General features: G+C 38.6%; 1 protein-coding gene across 1 annotated transcript; it reads left to right on the top strand.

The window, feature by feature from the left end:
* Window positions 1–388: 388 nt before the first annotated feature.
* LOC114052373 (OTU domain-containing protein 5-like) lies at window positions 389–10,898 on the top strand. Its single transcript, XM_027874949.1, has 9 exons — window positions 389–854; window positions 3,978–4,071; window positions 7,198–7,262; window positions 7,377–7,533; window positions 7,642–7,790; window positions 9,289–9,497; window positions 9,789–9,967; window positions 10,104–10,214; window positions 10,777–10,898. Exons 1-9 carry the CDS (start codon window positions 831–833, stop codon window positions 10,896–10,898), a joined length of 1,110 nt encoding a protein of 369 aa, XP_027730750.1. The 5' UTR covers window positions 389–830.
* Window positions 10,899–15,003: the final 4,105 nt, after the last annotated feature.

The raw sequence follows: 15,003 nt of genomic DNA, 5'->3' as shown, positions 1-15,003 counted from the left end.
TTTTTTTTGTTTTCGTGGATATTTCTTCTCATATTTCTTTTTATCTAGCATTTTTTTTAAAACTTCTATTTATATTTTTAAAGTTTTTTCAATTTTTTAGTTTTAGTTTTTCAAAGTAATTGTGTATATGTTGAGAAATGATGTTATTTTTTGATTAGTTATGTAAAATAATTTCCAAAGTTTTTTCAAAGTTTTGGTTTTTTTCGTTAATTCTGTTGTTGGGTTTTATTTAAAAGCTTTTTCCCCTTTTCTTTTTAGCCACGCCCCTTTTCCTGCACCGTATTACTTCATCCGGGTCTTTATTCCAATCTCTTCCTGTTTTTTTCTTTTCCTTTAAAGTATTCTTTATTTTGAGTCCGGTAACTACAGTTATGACCATTCTACCGAAGAAGCCGCCTCCACCATCAGCAGATGGAGAAAGCAGTCCAGATAGCGAACCAATAGGATCTAATGCTAGCCAAATTGGTCCAGACCGAGAAGCGTCTGGAGCTGGTCCTTCCTCAGGAGTCAGACCTCGATCATCACCACCGGCCCTACCACGGTGGGCTCCCGGTGGGGGCGGACGAAGCGGATCACAAACCTCGCCACCCCAACCTGGTGGAACTAGTGCCACTATTACTACAGGGGATGGACTGGATTCAGTGGGAGGCCCCGTTGGCTGCTGTTCCGGTTCAGGCCATAATAAAAGGCGGCGTCAACAGACTAATACTTGGAGCAATCCAAGTCCATTCGGAAGTGGCTGTGGAGGTGGCAGTCCCCATCTGGATGAAGGCGAGGGAGGGTACAATAGCGAGGACGAATATGACGCAGCAGCCTCATGTATTGAGGCCATGGACCCCGCTACTGTGGAACAGGTAGTCTCGCGCTCCCCAACTCCGCTAAGGGTTGACAGATGTCTGAGATACATTTACTTAAAATAGTCACCATTACCACATTAATTACACTTTATCATTTTCTCATTACCACTGAACCTAACCAACCCTCTAAATCTTTTCTTTTATATAATATCCCCTGCCCTATTCTTCTCTTCACAACCTATTCTTCCTCCTCTCTTATTGTTTTTCCTTCATATATCACTAACCATTATTTTTTTGGAAACTTAAAGAACTTGCCTTCTCTTAATCCAGAAGTGTCTACCATAAACCAACAATCTTCTTCTCGTTCACCAGAAGCACCTGGGAGATTCACACCTTTCACCTCAATATTTCTGCCCAGTCCCTCAGTCCCCTGCCAAATCACACCCTATCTACCATATACACCCTCATGAAATACACAATTACAAAAGATATTTTTATTCAACTATAACTCGCAAAAAAAAGTTAATTTAAAAGTTCACATACAGATGCTTATATATCTCCTTTTCACTTTCTTTTATTACTTTTGATTCTGTTTTTAAAAATAGGTGTTTTTCTTCTTACCATTCCTTGCTTGCAAAAACTGTCACCCAGACCATTAAAATTAACAAAAAAAAAAAGAAAACAGACAACTGAAATTCCTTTTTTCCCTTTAGCTTAAAGAATAATACAGTTTCATAATTGTTTGCAGCGCTCCCATTAGCCCCAGTAATACCACCATTACAAGGATAAAAAGAAATCATGCATACATGTTTTCTTTCTGTAACTATAGAAAAATTTATTATACTGCCACAATCTCATAACACCTTCATCCCCTACCAAAGATTTTCTTTTTCAAAGGACATTGCTTTTCCAATTCTGCCACTTAGTAATTATGACACTTTAAGCAAGTCATATCCATTCTCCTACCCTCATTCTTCCTTGTAATTATTAAATCATATACAACTCCCTGTGGCCCCATTTGATATTTTCTTGACCAAGATACTGTAGTAGTTTTCCATTTCTTCTCCAGCTCATTTTACAGATGAAGAAAATAAATTGACTTACTCAGGTTCACACAACTTTGGTAGCTATCTGAGGCCAAATAATGAACATGACTCTTCCTGATTCCAGACCCAATACGCTTATCAATTGTGCACCTGCCTGCCTTCAAGTTTTCTATCATGACATGATACATCTCCAATTACTATAACCTCAACTAGGGGGTTAAAAAAAACAACTATTTTTCCAAAACTACAATTTGTAATACATGCAAGTAATAATTTCTCAAACTATCCTCCGAGCCCCAAAATATATGGAATTATAAAACACTGGGACTCTTTGCACGTAAGTGTCCAAATTATGATTCTTTATAAAGGCTGACCCACCAAAAAATTCCAGAACTCCATGAATTCATTATCTGACCCACCAAATAATCTTCATTTCAAGATTTAAAGGCTTATGGAGAATATGTAGCAAAACTTCCTGCCCCATGCATTTCTACTTTGACAAGTTACTACCAATCCCAACTTCAGGATTATAATTAACTATATCCATTTGACCAACCTTCCAGTCAAACTTCAATCACAAATACTTCTGATACATTTCATAATAACCTAAGTTTCCCAATTTTCCCTACTTTCCCTGAACCAAAATCATAACAATTTATGATGAAGCCTCCCTCATCTCACCTTACTCAGATCAATCTCCAACTGCAAGGAAGGAAGGGTTATATTTAGGAAATCTCATTCCTGTCTCATCCTTCCCAAAGAAGCAGTATAAGTGTGATGCCACATAAATAAGCATAGTGAAATTTACCAATATAATAAAATCTACTTCTACTTTGACCTATTAGTTCCTTCATAATCCTGAAGCACTATGTTCCCTTGTACCCCCCCCCCATTACCACTACCTACCTACTGGTGTTTATCATTGACTCAGAACAAGCTGAAAAGAATTAGGGAACACACACACAAAACCCTCATTCTGAGAGATTTCCAAGGACTCATAAACAAGGCAGAAATAATTGGGGTTTTAGTATTTACACTTTGAGGAAGATAGCCATTTGTGTCCTTGGTGTTATAAAAACTCAACTCTAAAAGGGACTCAAAGACAACCCCTTGATTTAACTGACAAGATAGTAAGGAAAGTAGTCCATTGCATTGTTATGGGCATTTAGTAACAACTCTATGCAACACATATATGAAAGTGACAGTCACATCTTGGAAAGAGTTTACAGTCTACTTTAAAGATACATTTTCATAGATGACTAAATACAGACAAGTACAGAAAAACATTTCAGTGATCTGGAGGCAGAGGAAGGACAAAAAACATGAATTATTAAATGAGACAACATAAGCTTAAAAGATTTAGTGATAAGAAAATGGAAGTAACCCTGAAATATGAAGTAACCAGAAGTAACCCTGACACAAAGGGTACGCCATCCCTTAATGTTACCTCATTGTATGTGAAAGCCATTTTAGTCAGCTAACATTTATCAAGCACCTAACGTATATACCAAAAATTTTAAATGGCAAAAAAAATCCCCAATTGTCTAATGAGGGAGACAATATATAAGTAAGAACTGTACAAAGAAGCTATGTAGGAGATAAATTGGTGATGCTCTCAAAGTGAAGGCACTAAGATTAAGGAGGACTGAGAAAGGCTTCTTATAGAAAATGAGATCTTAGCTAGGATTTAAGGAAGCTTGAGAGACCAGAGATATAGTGTAAAGTGTTACAGGCTTGAGAGACAGCCAGAGAAAATGCCCAGATCCAAGAGATATTTATGGAGTTATAATAATAATAAGTTGTTGTTTAGTCACTTTTTGGTCATGTCCAACTCTTTTAGGGTTTTCTTTTGTTGCCATTTTCTTCTCCAGTTCATTTTATAGATGAGGAAACAATTGAGTGAATAGCTCAAGGTCACACAAACTAGTGTCAGAGCGGATATGAACTCAGGTCCTCTTGACCTTAAGCCCAGTGCCACCTAGCTGCCCCTGGACAGGAATTTTCTCTGCTCTCCAAAGGATTCTCTGTCCTAATCCCTACTATTCCAAGATTTTACCTTGATTAGATATTTAGAGTGCCCAAGACATGGATTAGAGGAACTAGTTACTATAATAATTACTGCTTCTTGTTTTAGCAGGAACACAGGTTTGAGAAGGCCCTGAGAGATAAGAAAGGCTTCACTATCAAGCAGATGAAGGAGGATGGAGCTTGCTTATTCCGAGCCGTTGGTGAGTTTTTGTCCCTTCGGGTCTTTTGTCCTTTGACTTCCTGCTCTGAAGTACTTACTCTTCTTAGAGATTCAAGATTCAGGGTCTGTCTCAATTCTGTTAAGTACAATATTCTATTGTAGTACTATCTGTATGGCCCAGTTGTAAAAGTATTCTTCAGATGAGGTTTACACCTACTGTAGGGAGAATTTCATTGAAAGGGTCTGCTTAAGTTAAACAACTGAACTTAAGTTTCTGGCTCTACTGTCCATTCATTGGTCTGCAGTTGAAATGGACTGAGACTTGGCTTTTCCTTTAAGGGCCTATCCCTTATGAACAGGACATTATGTACTCTAGACAAGAACAGAATCTACCTCTCATATTAGCAAGGAAAAAGTCTAATGACTATTTGTGGCCAGTGTATAATCTTTACCATTCATACACATATGGTTTCATCCCATTAATCATTAATGTAATCTAGGGAGGTCGCCAAGGCATGTCTTGTCCTTGTTGTTGTTCAGTTGTTTTCAGTCCTTTCCAACTGTGACCCCAATTGGAGTTTTCTTTTCAAAGATATTGGAGCAGTTTGCCATTTCCACCCATTTTATGCGTTAAGATGAGGAAACTGAGGCAAAACAGATTAAGTGATTTGCCTTGGGTAACACAGCTAGTAAGTATCTGAGGCAGGATTTGAACTAAAGTATTACTTTACAACCCTAATTGCCTTCTCAATGGGGTGAAAGGAGGGAGAGAATTTGGAACTGAAAGTAAAACTTTTTTAAAACATTCTCTACATTTTCCGCAAAGGAGTGATCAGGGGTGTACCGAAACCCTTGAGAGAAGAAAATATCATGTTAAAAAGAGTGATCAGTAGTGTCAAAGGTCAAGGAGAATGAGGATTAAGAAAAGCCGATTGATTTTGGCAATTAAGAGATCATTAGTAACTTTGAAGAGAGCAATTTCAGTACAATGGCTAGTAGTCATATGTAATTTATTTATTGTGTATCTTGGATATCAGACCTTTATCAGAGAAATTTTTATACAAACATTTTTTCCCATTCAATCCTCCTTATCCTAGTTGCATTAATCTAATCTACTTTTTTTTTTTTTAGGCAGTTGGGGTTAAGTGACTTGTCCAGCGTCACACAGCTAGTAAGTGTCATGTGTTTGGTCTAAGGCTGCATTTGAACTCAGGTCCTCCTCACTTCAGGGTTGGTGCTGTATCCACTGAGCCACCTAGCTGCCCCCAGACAGATTTTTTTTTCCAGGTAGGCAGTGGGGTTAAATGACTTGCCCAGGGTTACATAGCTAGTAAGTGTTATGTGTCTGAGATCATATTTCAACTCAGGTCCTCCTGAATCCAGGGCTGGTGCTCTATCTGCTGCGCCACTTAGCTGTGCCTTGCTTTCTTTTTTTTAAGGTGGTTCTATTTCCACTGTCTCCTTTCCCCTCATGCTTGATGTTCTTGTTTGATAGAAAATAGTATGTTTCGATCAGCATTCAGACTTCATAGCTCCTTCTCTGGATATGGATAGCATTTTCCCAAATAAATCTTTTGGAATTGTCTTAATTGCATTGCTCAGAAGTTGCCCTCCCACTTCTTGAATCAGTTTTCCTTTTTTGCCCCTTTTCTCCCTCTTCATTGAAAAAGTGAAAAAAAACAAAAACTGTACCACTATGATGTCATTTTCTTACCACAAACATCAGAATCTTTAGTAATACTTTCTAGGTTCCTTCTGGTAGTATCATTTGTAATCGAGTGAATTACAAGAGTAGGTCATTTGTTTTTACAAGTCTTGACAGGTTCAATATATGTCTTGGAAAACATGCATGGCAAAGCATACTTTAGTGACAAACTCATCTTAAATATCTTCTTTTTTCACTCTATCTTGTGGCATTCCTTCCTTATCCAATTTAAGATGTCTTGAATAGATAGCTCACCCTATAGATTATAGTACATTTAACTAAAGCCAAATCAAATTAACAAAGTTTAGACATTACAAATATGGTACACCAGGACCATTCTGAGGCGGACACTGAAATAACCCCTGCAGGAGGAAATTCATAGAATCACCTTTAAAACTTATTGAAGTAACCAGCGCACCAGTCCTAGTGAAGTTGAAACATACTTATATTAGTGAATCTTTAAGGATCAGAACAGAAGAAACAGCATCACTGTCCCTATTCCCAGCAAGAAGAAAGCTGGTTTTTTGGGGGAAGATTTTCTAGGGTATTAAATTTACAGTTTTAATTTTCATTAGAAACATAGTATTTGGATTCTTCCATTTCTGTGATTTAAAGAGCTCTGGGTATCACCTCCCTTCAAATCAAACTCTACATCAATGTTTTCCTCTCTTCCTCTTTCCCTTCTCCCCATTCCTCAGTAAAACGGGGTTGGCATTATCATAACCACAAAGTGCTAACTGCTATTAGGGTCAATCATTCACATACCCTCTTAATAAGAGGAAACCCAGAGAAAGAAAACTGGCAGAAGTGTTCTTTTTAACACACTCTTGGGTTTGCATTCTTTGACATTAGCTTTGTTCTTATCTTCTCTCTCCAGAACAGATTGGAATGGGTAATCATATCAAGCAGTTGTTTCCCCAAAATACTAATGCTGAACTCACATCTGTATAGCTTTGTTCATATGACAAAGCATTTTAAATTCTGCTTATCAATGAAAGAAATATGCAAATACCATGCACTACACTCTACTTCCCACCCAGGCTTATACACCCTAGAAGATCTTTCCCTAAATTCCTTTATTTTCTATGATTTGCCTTGGGTCAAGAGAGTCTTTTCTACAGTCGCAGCCAATGAGATCCCCTTTGAATTCTGCTGTGAGAAAAGTAAAAGAGAGACTTAGTTGGCCCAGAGGAAAGGTCAAAACTAGCTATTAAACTATGTAATGCATGTATTTGGGACATCAAGGGAGTCAGGCTCTTGTTCACTTTCTTTTTCTAATACATTATGTAATCATGCCTCAGACCATTTGCTTTTTTGGGAATCAGATTTATCCTTTATAAAATGAGAAAATTGGAGCAAATGACTTCCAAGATCCTGTTCCAGCTATAATGTAATATTTCATGTAAGTTTCATGTCCTAGTCTCTGATGTCACCCCCTCTTTAAACCTCCTCTTTCTACAGCAGACCAAGTATATGGTGATCAGGATATGCATGAAGTTGTCCGGAAACACTGCATGGATTATTTGGTAAGATACAAGGTGGTGACCATGGGGACTATGGGAGGGGATGGGATTACTGCTTCTTCCTTCCTTCCCAGTCTGAACCTCTGCAACCCTCTTTCTTCCCCCAACTACCACCAGATGAAGAATGCAGACTATTTCTCTAACTACATCACTGAAGATTTTACCACCTATATTAATCGGAAACGAAAGAATAATTGTCACGGCGACCACATTGAGATGCAGGCTATGGCTGAGATGTATAACAGGCCTATGGAAGTATATCAGTATAGCACAGGTAGGGCAATGCTGGAACTGGCCATCCTTTAGAATTAAACAGGGAAGTGGGATGGTAAATTGACCTAAACACTATCCTGAAATAGCCACTATCCCTCTTCTTCTCCAGAGCCCATCAATACATTCCATAGCATCCAGCAAAATGAGGATAAGCCTATCCGGGTCAGCTATCATTGCAGTATCCACTATAATTCTGTGGTGAATCCTAACAAGGCTACCATTGGTGTGGGCCTCGGGCTTCCCTCATTCAAACCAGGGGTAAGTGAGTCAGAGTTCATCTATAAAAGTTTTCATAGGAGGGCAGGTGGGGATACCAGAGCTTTAATGTATATTAGGCCTTTTTCTCCCTCTTTCCAATTCAACTCCTTTTCTTTCCTCTATTCTCCCCACCCATTTTCCTACCACTTAAGTCTCTTTTTTCTTTTCTTTTCATAGACTCAGAAATAGAACATCAAAGATCACATTCCTTTCTGTTCCCTTAATCTTTCTCTTCCCCATTTCAATTTATCTTTCTATTAATACAGCAATCAGCATAGTGTTAAATGAATGTGTCCCATCTCTCTTTTTTTGTCCTGTACCTCTTCTTCTTTTCTCTCAGTGACAAAAGTGTCTGTATTCCTCCTTTTTTTGTTTTGTTTTGTTTTCTGGTTAGGCAGTGGGTTTAAGTGACTTGCCCAGGGTCACACAGCTAGTAAGTGTTATGTGTCTAAGGCTGGATTTGAACTCAGGTCCTCCTGAATCTGGAGCCGGAGCTGTATCCACCCTGCCACCTAGCTGCACCTGTTCCTCCTTTTTTATTGTTGTGGTGACAAATCCAATAAACAAGTCCCCAGGCAAATTAAGTTAGGAACTGATAGAGGCTAATTTGATTTCAGTTGCCCTTGTTGGTCTGTAACACTGGATCCAGTATTTAGATATCCAATTCTTTCTTTAGGATTTTTTGCGATATATGGAGATTCTTAATAGGGAACAGTTACTCCTGTGGACTCAGTTTTTCTTTGTAGACATATTACCCTAGCTTGTGGCTCTGCCTTGGGTTTTGAGAGAGAGAGAGAGAGAATGCAAGCTGAGGACCATATTCTTAAACCTATTTTGTGCACAAGGAATGAACCTCAAGAGAGTCTGTTGGTGCCTCGTGTCATTTTCTGGCACTTTAGCCTGGGCAATACTAGTGATAAATCTTCAGTCTTCATTTTGCATTAAATTAACAGGAGTGCAAGTTAGGGAAATTGAAGAGAAGGAGCAAGTATTTATTAAATCCTGCTATGATTATCCCCATTTTACATTTGACAAAATTGAGGCATATAGAAGTTTAGTGAATTTTCGAAGGTTACACAGCTCTTAAATATCTAAAGACATATTTGAACTCAGGTCTTCTTGATGCTAGATTCAGCACATTTTCAAGGTTAGGGATAATGGTTGGAAAAGAGAAAAAAATGCCTGAAGAGTCTGCCCCCTGGGCTAATATGGGAATGGCACTGCAGTTTAAGGGTCTCTGAGAGTTGAAGGTTAACCCTTCAGAATAATTAAAATAATCACTAAAAATGTATATCTCTAATGCCACATCCTCTCTGCCCCATCATATTCCCTCTTTCTTTGTTCCTCAATTCCTCAAATACACACACATATATATATATATATGTGTGTATATATATATATATATATAGACACACACACACTCACACACTCAGACATAAAAGGCAGTCTATGAGAGTCCTTATTCTCAAACTATCAACCTGTTTTCCTCCATATTAAGTTTGCTGAGCAGTCTCTGTTGAAGAATGCTATAAAAACATCAGAGGAGTCATGGATTGAGCAGCAGATGCTGGAGGATAAGAAACGAGCTACCGACTGGGAAGCCACCAGTGAGGCTATTGAAGAACAAGTAGCTTGGGAATCTTACTTGCAGTGGCTTCGGGACCAAGAGAAGCATACTCGGCAGGTCAAGGGTGAAACACAGGTATTGTAACCTGGGGTATCTAAGGCAGCACAGTATAAAAGGAATTCTAAGAATCAACACTGCTGCTCAAGAAGTGACATTAAATGTCAAGAACCAAGAGTTTCTAGACAAAACTTTTAGTGTAAAGGAAAAATTGATCAGTGCAGCTTACTAGGAAAACTATTAGAAGAATTAGGAGTTGGGACTAAATATATGTGATTGCTGCCAAATGTAAATTGTTTTGTCCTTTAAAAGTATCACACTTTGATAGAGTCTGGGGATAGACTTCATTTCATAGCTGCTCCACTTTTCTTTAGCCCTGGAAAAGCTAGTGCCACATGTACCTCAGCTACAGCAGCTACATCAAGCAACCTGGATGAGTGGAGTGGCCAGTCTCCAAGACAGCAAAACCCTGAGCAGCCAGAGCTGATCCATAAGCCTCCCTCACCCAGCCATGCCCTTACCTTCACCAAACCTCCTTCACCTAGTACTCCAGGTCAGTACTACCACTGACTATCCCAAGCACTGGGGGATATGGCATATTAAAAGCATAAATGATGTAGTCTTTTAATTCATGCCACTTCCCACCTTCCCCCCATAGGCCTCAAATAACAATTATTTCTCTGTCACAGTACCAAGTAGTCAGTCAGCAGGGGATGACTTTGCTACCTCTCCCCTTGTATCCCTCTACCCTGCTTTGGAGTGTCGGGCCCTTATTCAGCAGATGTCACCCACTGCATTTGGTAAGATGCCATCTTCAACACCAAAAGGCTAGAGTCATTCTTCCTTAACAAGTAGGTCAGTTTAGCTGGAAAGTAAAATATAAAAATATTAAGCCTGGAAAAGTAGGCAGGAATTGGATTATGAGGGTTTTTAAAAGCCAAAGAAGTGTATAAATAGCAGGTTGATAGTTTGAGAATAAGGACTCTCATAGACTGCCTTTTATGTCTGAGTGTGTGAGTGTGAGTGTGTGTGTGTGTATATATATGTGTGTGTGTGTATTTGAGGAATTGAGGAACAAAGAAAGAGGGAATATGATGGAGCAGAGAGGATGTGGCATTTTGAGGAGGGAAGTGACATCATCAGACTTGTTTGTGGCTGATGGATTGAAGAAGGTAGAGATGAAATAAAAAGACTGATTAATAGTCTATTCCAGTAGTCTACTCTAGAAGCAATTAGACACAGAAGTAGAGTTTTGCAATTTATCTTTATATCTTTCTCTACCCATACTACTAAGTTCCCTCACAGTTCAGGCTACAGCATCCCTCTCACTTCCTGACCCCCCCTTTCCTCCTTCCCTGCTAGGTCTGAATGACTGGGATGACGACGGGATCTTGGCTTCAGTCCTTGCTGTCTCCCAACAGGAATACCTAGACAGTATGAAGAAAAGCATAGTGCACAGAGACCCATCCTCAGACAAGAGCTGATAACAAGGGACTGGAAATCCCTTCCTTCCTTTCCCTCCATTCTGTCCTCTACCATAACATTTTCCCCTATCTTTCCCAGCTTCTCTAAGAGACACATAAATACCTACAGGTGAAACCAGCCTAATCCCCTACAACATGTTCACTTACCTTTTTTCCTTCTTACAATCTCCCACTCTCTGATCAGCTGAAATCCAATAGGTATTTAAGTAAGGGATGGACATACTTGGGAAGGAAAGAAAAAATGTCCACAAAGCCATCTGTAGTTTTAGAAGAAGGCATTAATTAACCACCATCTTTGTTGAGGTCTGACAGGATATGCCAGGAGAGACTCTTAAAGGCTTTGCCCTCTCCAAAACCCAACTTTTCCCACCTCTGAAGTCCCAAGAACATATATGCCATCTGTATTTGGGTATCTCCCTCCTGCATCATCTGTATTATAATATAATTTTATCTGATTTCAAAAAACCACACTGGCCTAGCTGACTATATAGTTGCAGAAATCTAGGGAAAGGGGCATGGAAGAAAGACTAGATCAACTAGCACCCATCCTTCATTCCTTGTCTCACATACTTTCTTAGTGTCTCTTTCTCTGTCAAATAGGACAATGAAGATTGTGTTCTAGTTAGCTAAATGCTGGGAGCTTATTCTTCCTCTTTTCGTTGTGAGGCTTTTGGACAATAAAACACCACAGCCCATGAGATACATGTACTGTTCTCAAAGTACTCAAAATTAGTAGAAAAATTTTGAGATGTGAAAGGGAGAATGAAGGGAACACCTTCACCTTTCCAAAAGAGTTGAGAGAAATGAATAATTCACTATTGAAAAAAGAAAAAAAAACATGCAAAAAAAGTTTGGGAAAATGAAGTAAGATGCAAATTTTTTCCTTTTTTTAAGTGGGAGATTAGAAGGTATGGTACAGTGAAAAGAGCAATGACTAAGTCAGACCTGGATTCAAGTTCTGCCTTTAATTACCATTTATATGACCTTACACAAGTCACTTAAGATTTATTAAATGTAAAATAAGGGTTATTGTAGTCCAGGTCTAATGGTTCAAGTGCAGTATTCAAACAACACAAAAACAAAAGGAAATTTACTTAGCATGGAAAGGGTATTAAGTATTGATTAACTTGTATACAACTTCTCTGCTTTTGTGTTAGTAATCTGTCATTTACAAGCTTGAGATATACACATGTCCATGAGATATACACATATTCATAATGGAATAGCTTTTATACTTGGACCAACAGGGAGCTACATTCATTGTCCAAGTCTTAGTCTCCTGAGCCATTTCAATGTCTTATAAGAAAAATGCATAACTTGGGTGAAGTAGATGTTATCCCTTCCAGTTCTAAAGCTATAAGCCTCTGTTTATTATAGCTTTCATTTGGATTAGGAGGAAGAGACAGAAAGAGAACCCTGGACCACCAACTCCTTGCTTGGATAGGGAATGGAGATGAGTGGTGGGGAAGAAAGACGGTGAAGGGGAAAGGTTGGAAGGAACAGCATTCAGCCCTTGGTGATTTCCATTTCACCTCAACTAATAAACTAAGCTAAGATACTGAGGTAAACATCATTTCATTGTTCTTGCTTCTGGTGAATACAGTGACAATAACAGTTACCTGATTTCAACTAGACCCTGCTGTTTCAAAGCTGTTCTTTTATTCCCCCTAATTGATTCACTGTCCTCATCTTTGTATTCCAATACTTCAGCCACCATATACCACTCCCTATTTTCTCAACTTTTTCTCACTCTTCACAAAGAAAAGCTAAGATCATTTGTTTTTTTATTTTTTTTATTATTTTTTTTCTAAGGTCATTTGTATGACAGTATTTGCCTCCTCACATCACTCAGAGTTTATACACAACCATTACACCAAGTTTCTTCCTTTACCTTTATCTCACAGAGAGGTGGCCTTTCACACCCTTACACACTTGATTACTTCTTCAGCAGGTTGTCCCCTCTGTTATCTCCTCTCTTTCTCTAATTGTTTAATCTTTTTTTACCTTTAATCTCTTCCTATCTTCTATCCATATATCTGCTGCCTATGAATGCACCCCTGTGACTTATATCCTGGGAAAAAAAGCCTTCACATATAATTCTACTAGTTAGTTTCTGGTATTTTTTCTTCCCTCCTTAACCCCTTGAGAAAACTGTCCAAACTCCATACCTCCCATTTCTAAACCCTCTTCAATCAAGCTTTCAGCTTCATTCAACTAAAACTGCTCTTTCTGAAGTTATCAATAATTTCTTAATTATCAAATCAAAAGCCCTTATTTCAGTCTTCATCATTTTTGATCTCTTGGCATCTTTGGATACTATTAATCATCATTTCCTTAATATTCTCTTTTTAGGGTTTTGTGACATAGAGTTCTCCTTATTCTCCTTATCAATATGCCTTGGTAAATCTCCATGGCTCTGTCCTATATCCTGTGTTCTTTACTTTCATACTCTCTTGATTTTCTTGTTAGTTCTTAGGAATTCAGTTATTATCTCTGTGTAGATGATTCCTATATCACTGTGTAAAACCAGTCTTTGTCCCAAGTCCCAGTTTCCCAACAGCCAGTCATCTCGGACTCACATGTCCAAAAGAGAATTCTTTTTGTCCTAAAACAGTTCCCATGAGTTGCCATCTATTATGTTCTTCTCTTTTTTTGCAGTCACACAGACTTGAAACTTCAGCATCATCCTGAAACCCTCACATTGTTTTGACCCTGATTGGCTCTGAGTGAATGTAAATAGCAATTGTTTCTGTTTTTTGGTCTAGGTAAAAGAGGCCACTCTTTGCCTCCTTTCTTACCTAGACTTAATCAGTGAATGGGAATTGCCTCAGTCAAACTGAGATGTGGGAAAGGCCATATCTTAAAAAGGCCAAAATCACCCCTGCATCCTAGGCCATCTCCAGTCATCCTGAACAATATCTTGACACTGGGCTCCTATGGCTCCAGAGGAGAAAGTGAGGCTGGTGACTTTGCTTGATTTGAATCCAGTTCAGTTGCCAGTCACCTTCCTAATGTCATTGGTCCTCTTTGAGAACAACAACAAATCATACAGCCATCACCTTAGTACAGGCTTCTCGGGATCAGTGCAGTAGCACCTAATTGATCTCACTGTCTCATCTGCTTCCCACTCAGCTACCAGAGTAATTTTTTAACGTTCAGGTCTTAACCATGTCACCATCCTATTCAGGAAACATTTGGTGATCCTGTAATTTCTAGCATTAAATGTAATGTGCTTAGCATTTAAATCCTTTCACAACTTGGTCCTTCCTGTCTTTTCAGTATTCCCACATTTTATTCCCTTCTCCACTGTTATTTCTTGCACACAGAATTCCATCTGTCATCTTTCTGTCTTTGCACAGTCTGTCTCCCATGTCTGGAATGTTCTTCCTATCTTTCCTGGCTTATTTCAAGACTCAGCTCAAATCCCAACCTCTACAAGAGGCTTTTTCCCATTCCCCACACTTCAATGCTAGCTCCTTCCCTCTGACATTACTTTCCATCTGTTTCTGTATGTATCCTGTACATAGATCATTATTTACCTGTTGCCTCCCCCATTAAAATACGAGTTTCTTGTGAGCAGGGCCTTTTTTGCTTTTCTTTATATCCTCCCAGTATTAGGTTTATTACTATGTCGACCTCAAAGTTAGTAAAAGAGACAGTAAGCTAGCTGTTAAGTAAATTCATATTGTTTTATGCCCTTAAATTAGCAGCATGTTACATGTTACATGGAGGTAGAGCTTTAACTCTGACTGAAGCAAGCAATTTTAGCAAGACATTTAAATCCTGACTCAGGCAAATGTCAGATCCAGGATATCTGTGTTTCCTTTACCACCACAGAATATCAAGATAAGAAAAGTCCCATTATTCAAGGTAGTGTCTGGATGTGGAGTCCACATCCAGAAGTTGGCAGCTATGGGTGTAGTCACATAGACCTGACAGGAGCTCTTAGAAGATGTATGAATTGATAATTGAGAGAAAATAGCATAACGTAAGTCCTTAGTTAAAGGTACATAAAGATGGTTCAGTTTCTCAGCCATGCAGGGTGAGGTTCAAACAATACAACAAAGTTTTTCTCCTAATTTACAAAACTGCATAATTACATCAA

This window comes from Vombatus ursinus, unplaced genomic scaffold, assembly GCF_900497805.2.
Source record: "Vombatus ursinus unplaced genomic scaffold, bare-nosed wombat genome assembly UNPS02003567.1, whole genome shotgun sequence".
Taxonomy (NCBI): Eukaryota; Metazoa; Chordata; class Mammalia; order Diprotodontia; family Vombatidae; genus Vombatus; species Vombatus ursinus.
This window is presented reverse-complemented; position numbering and strand designations above follow the sequence as displayed.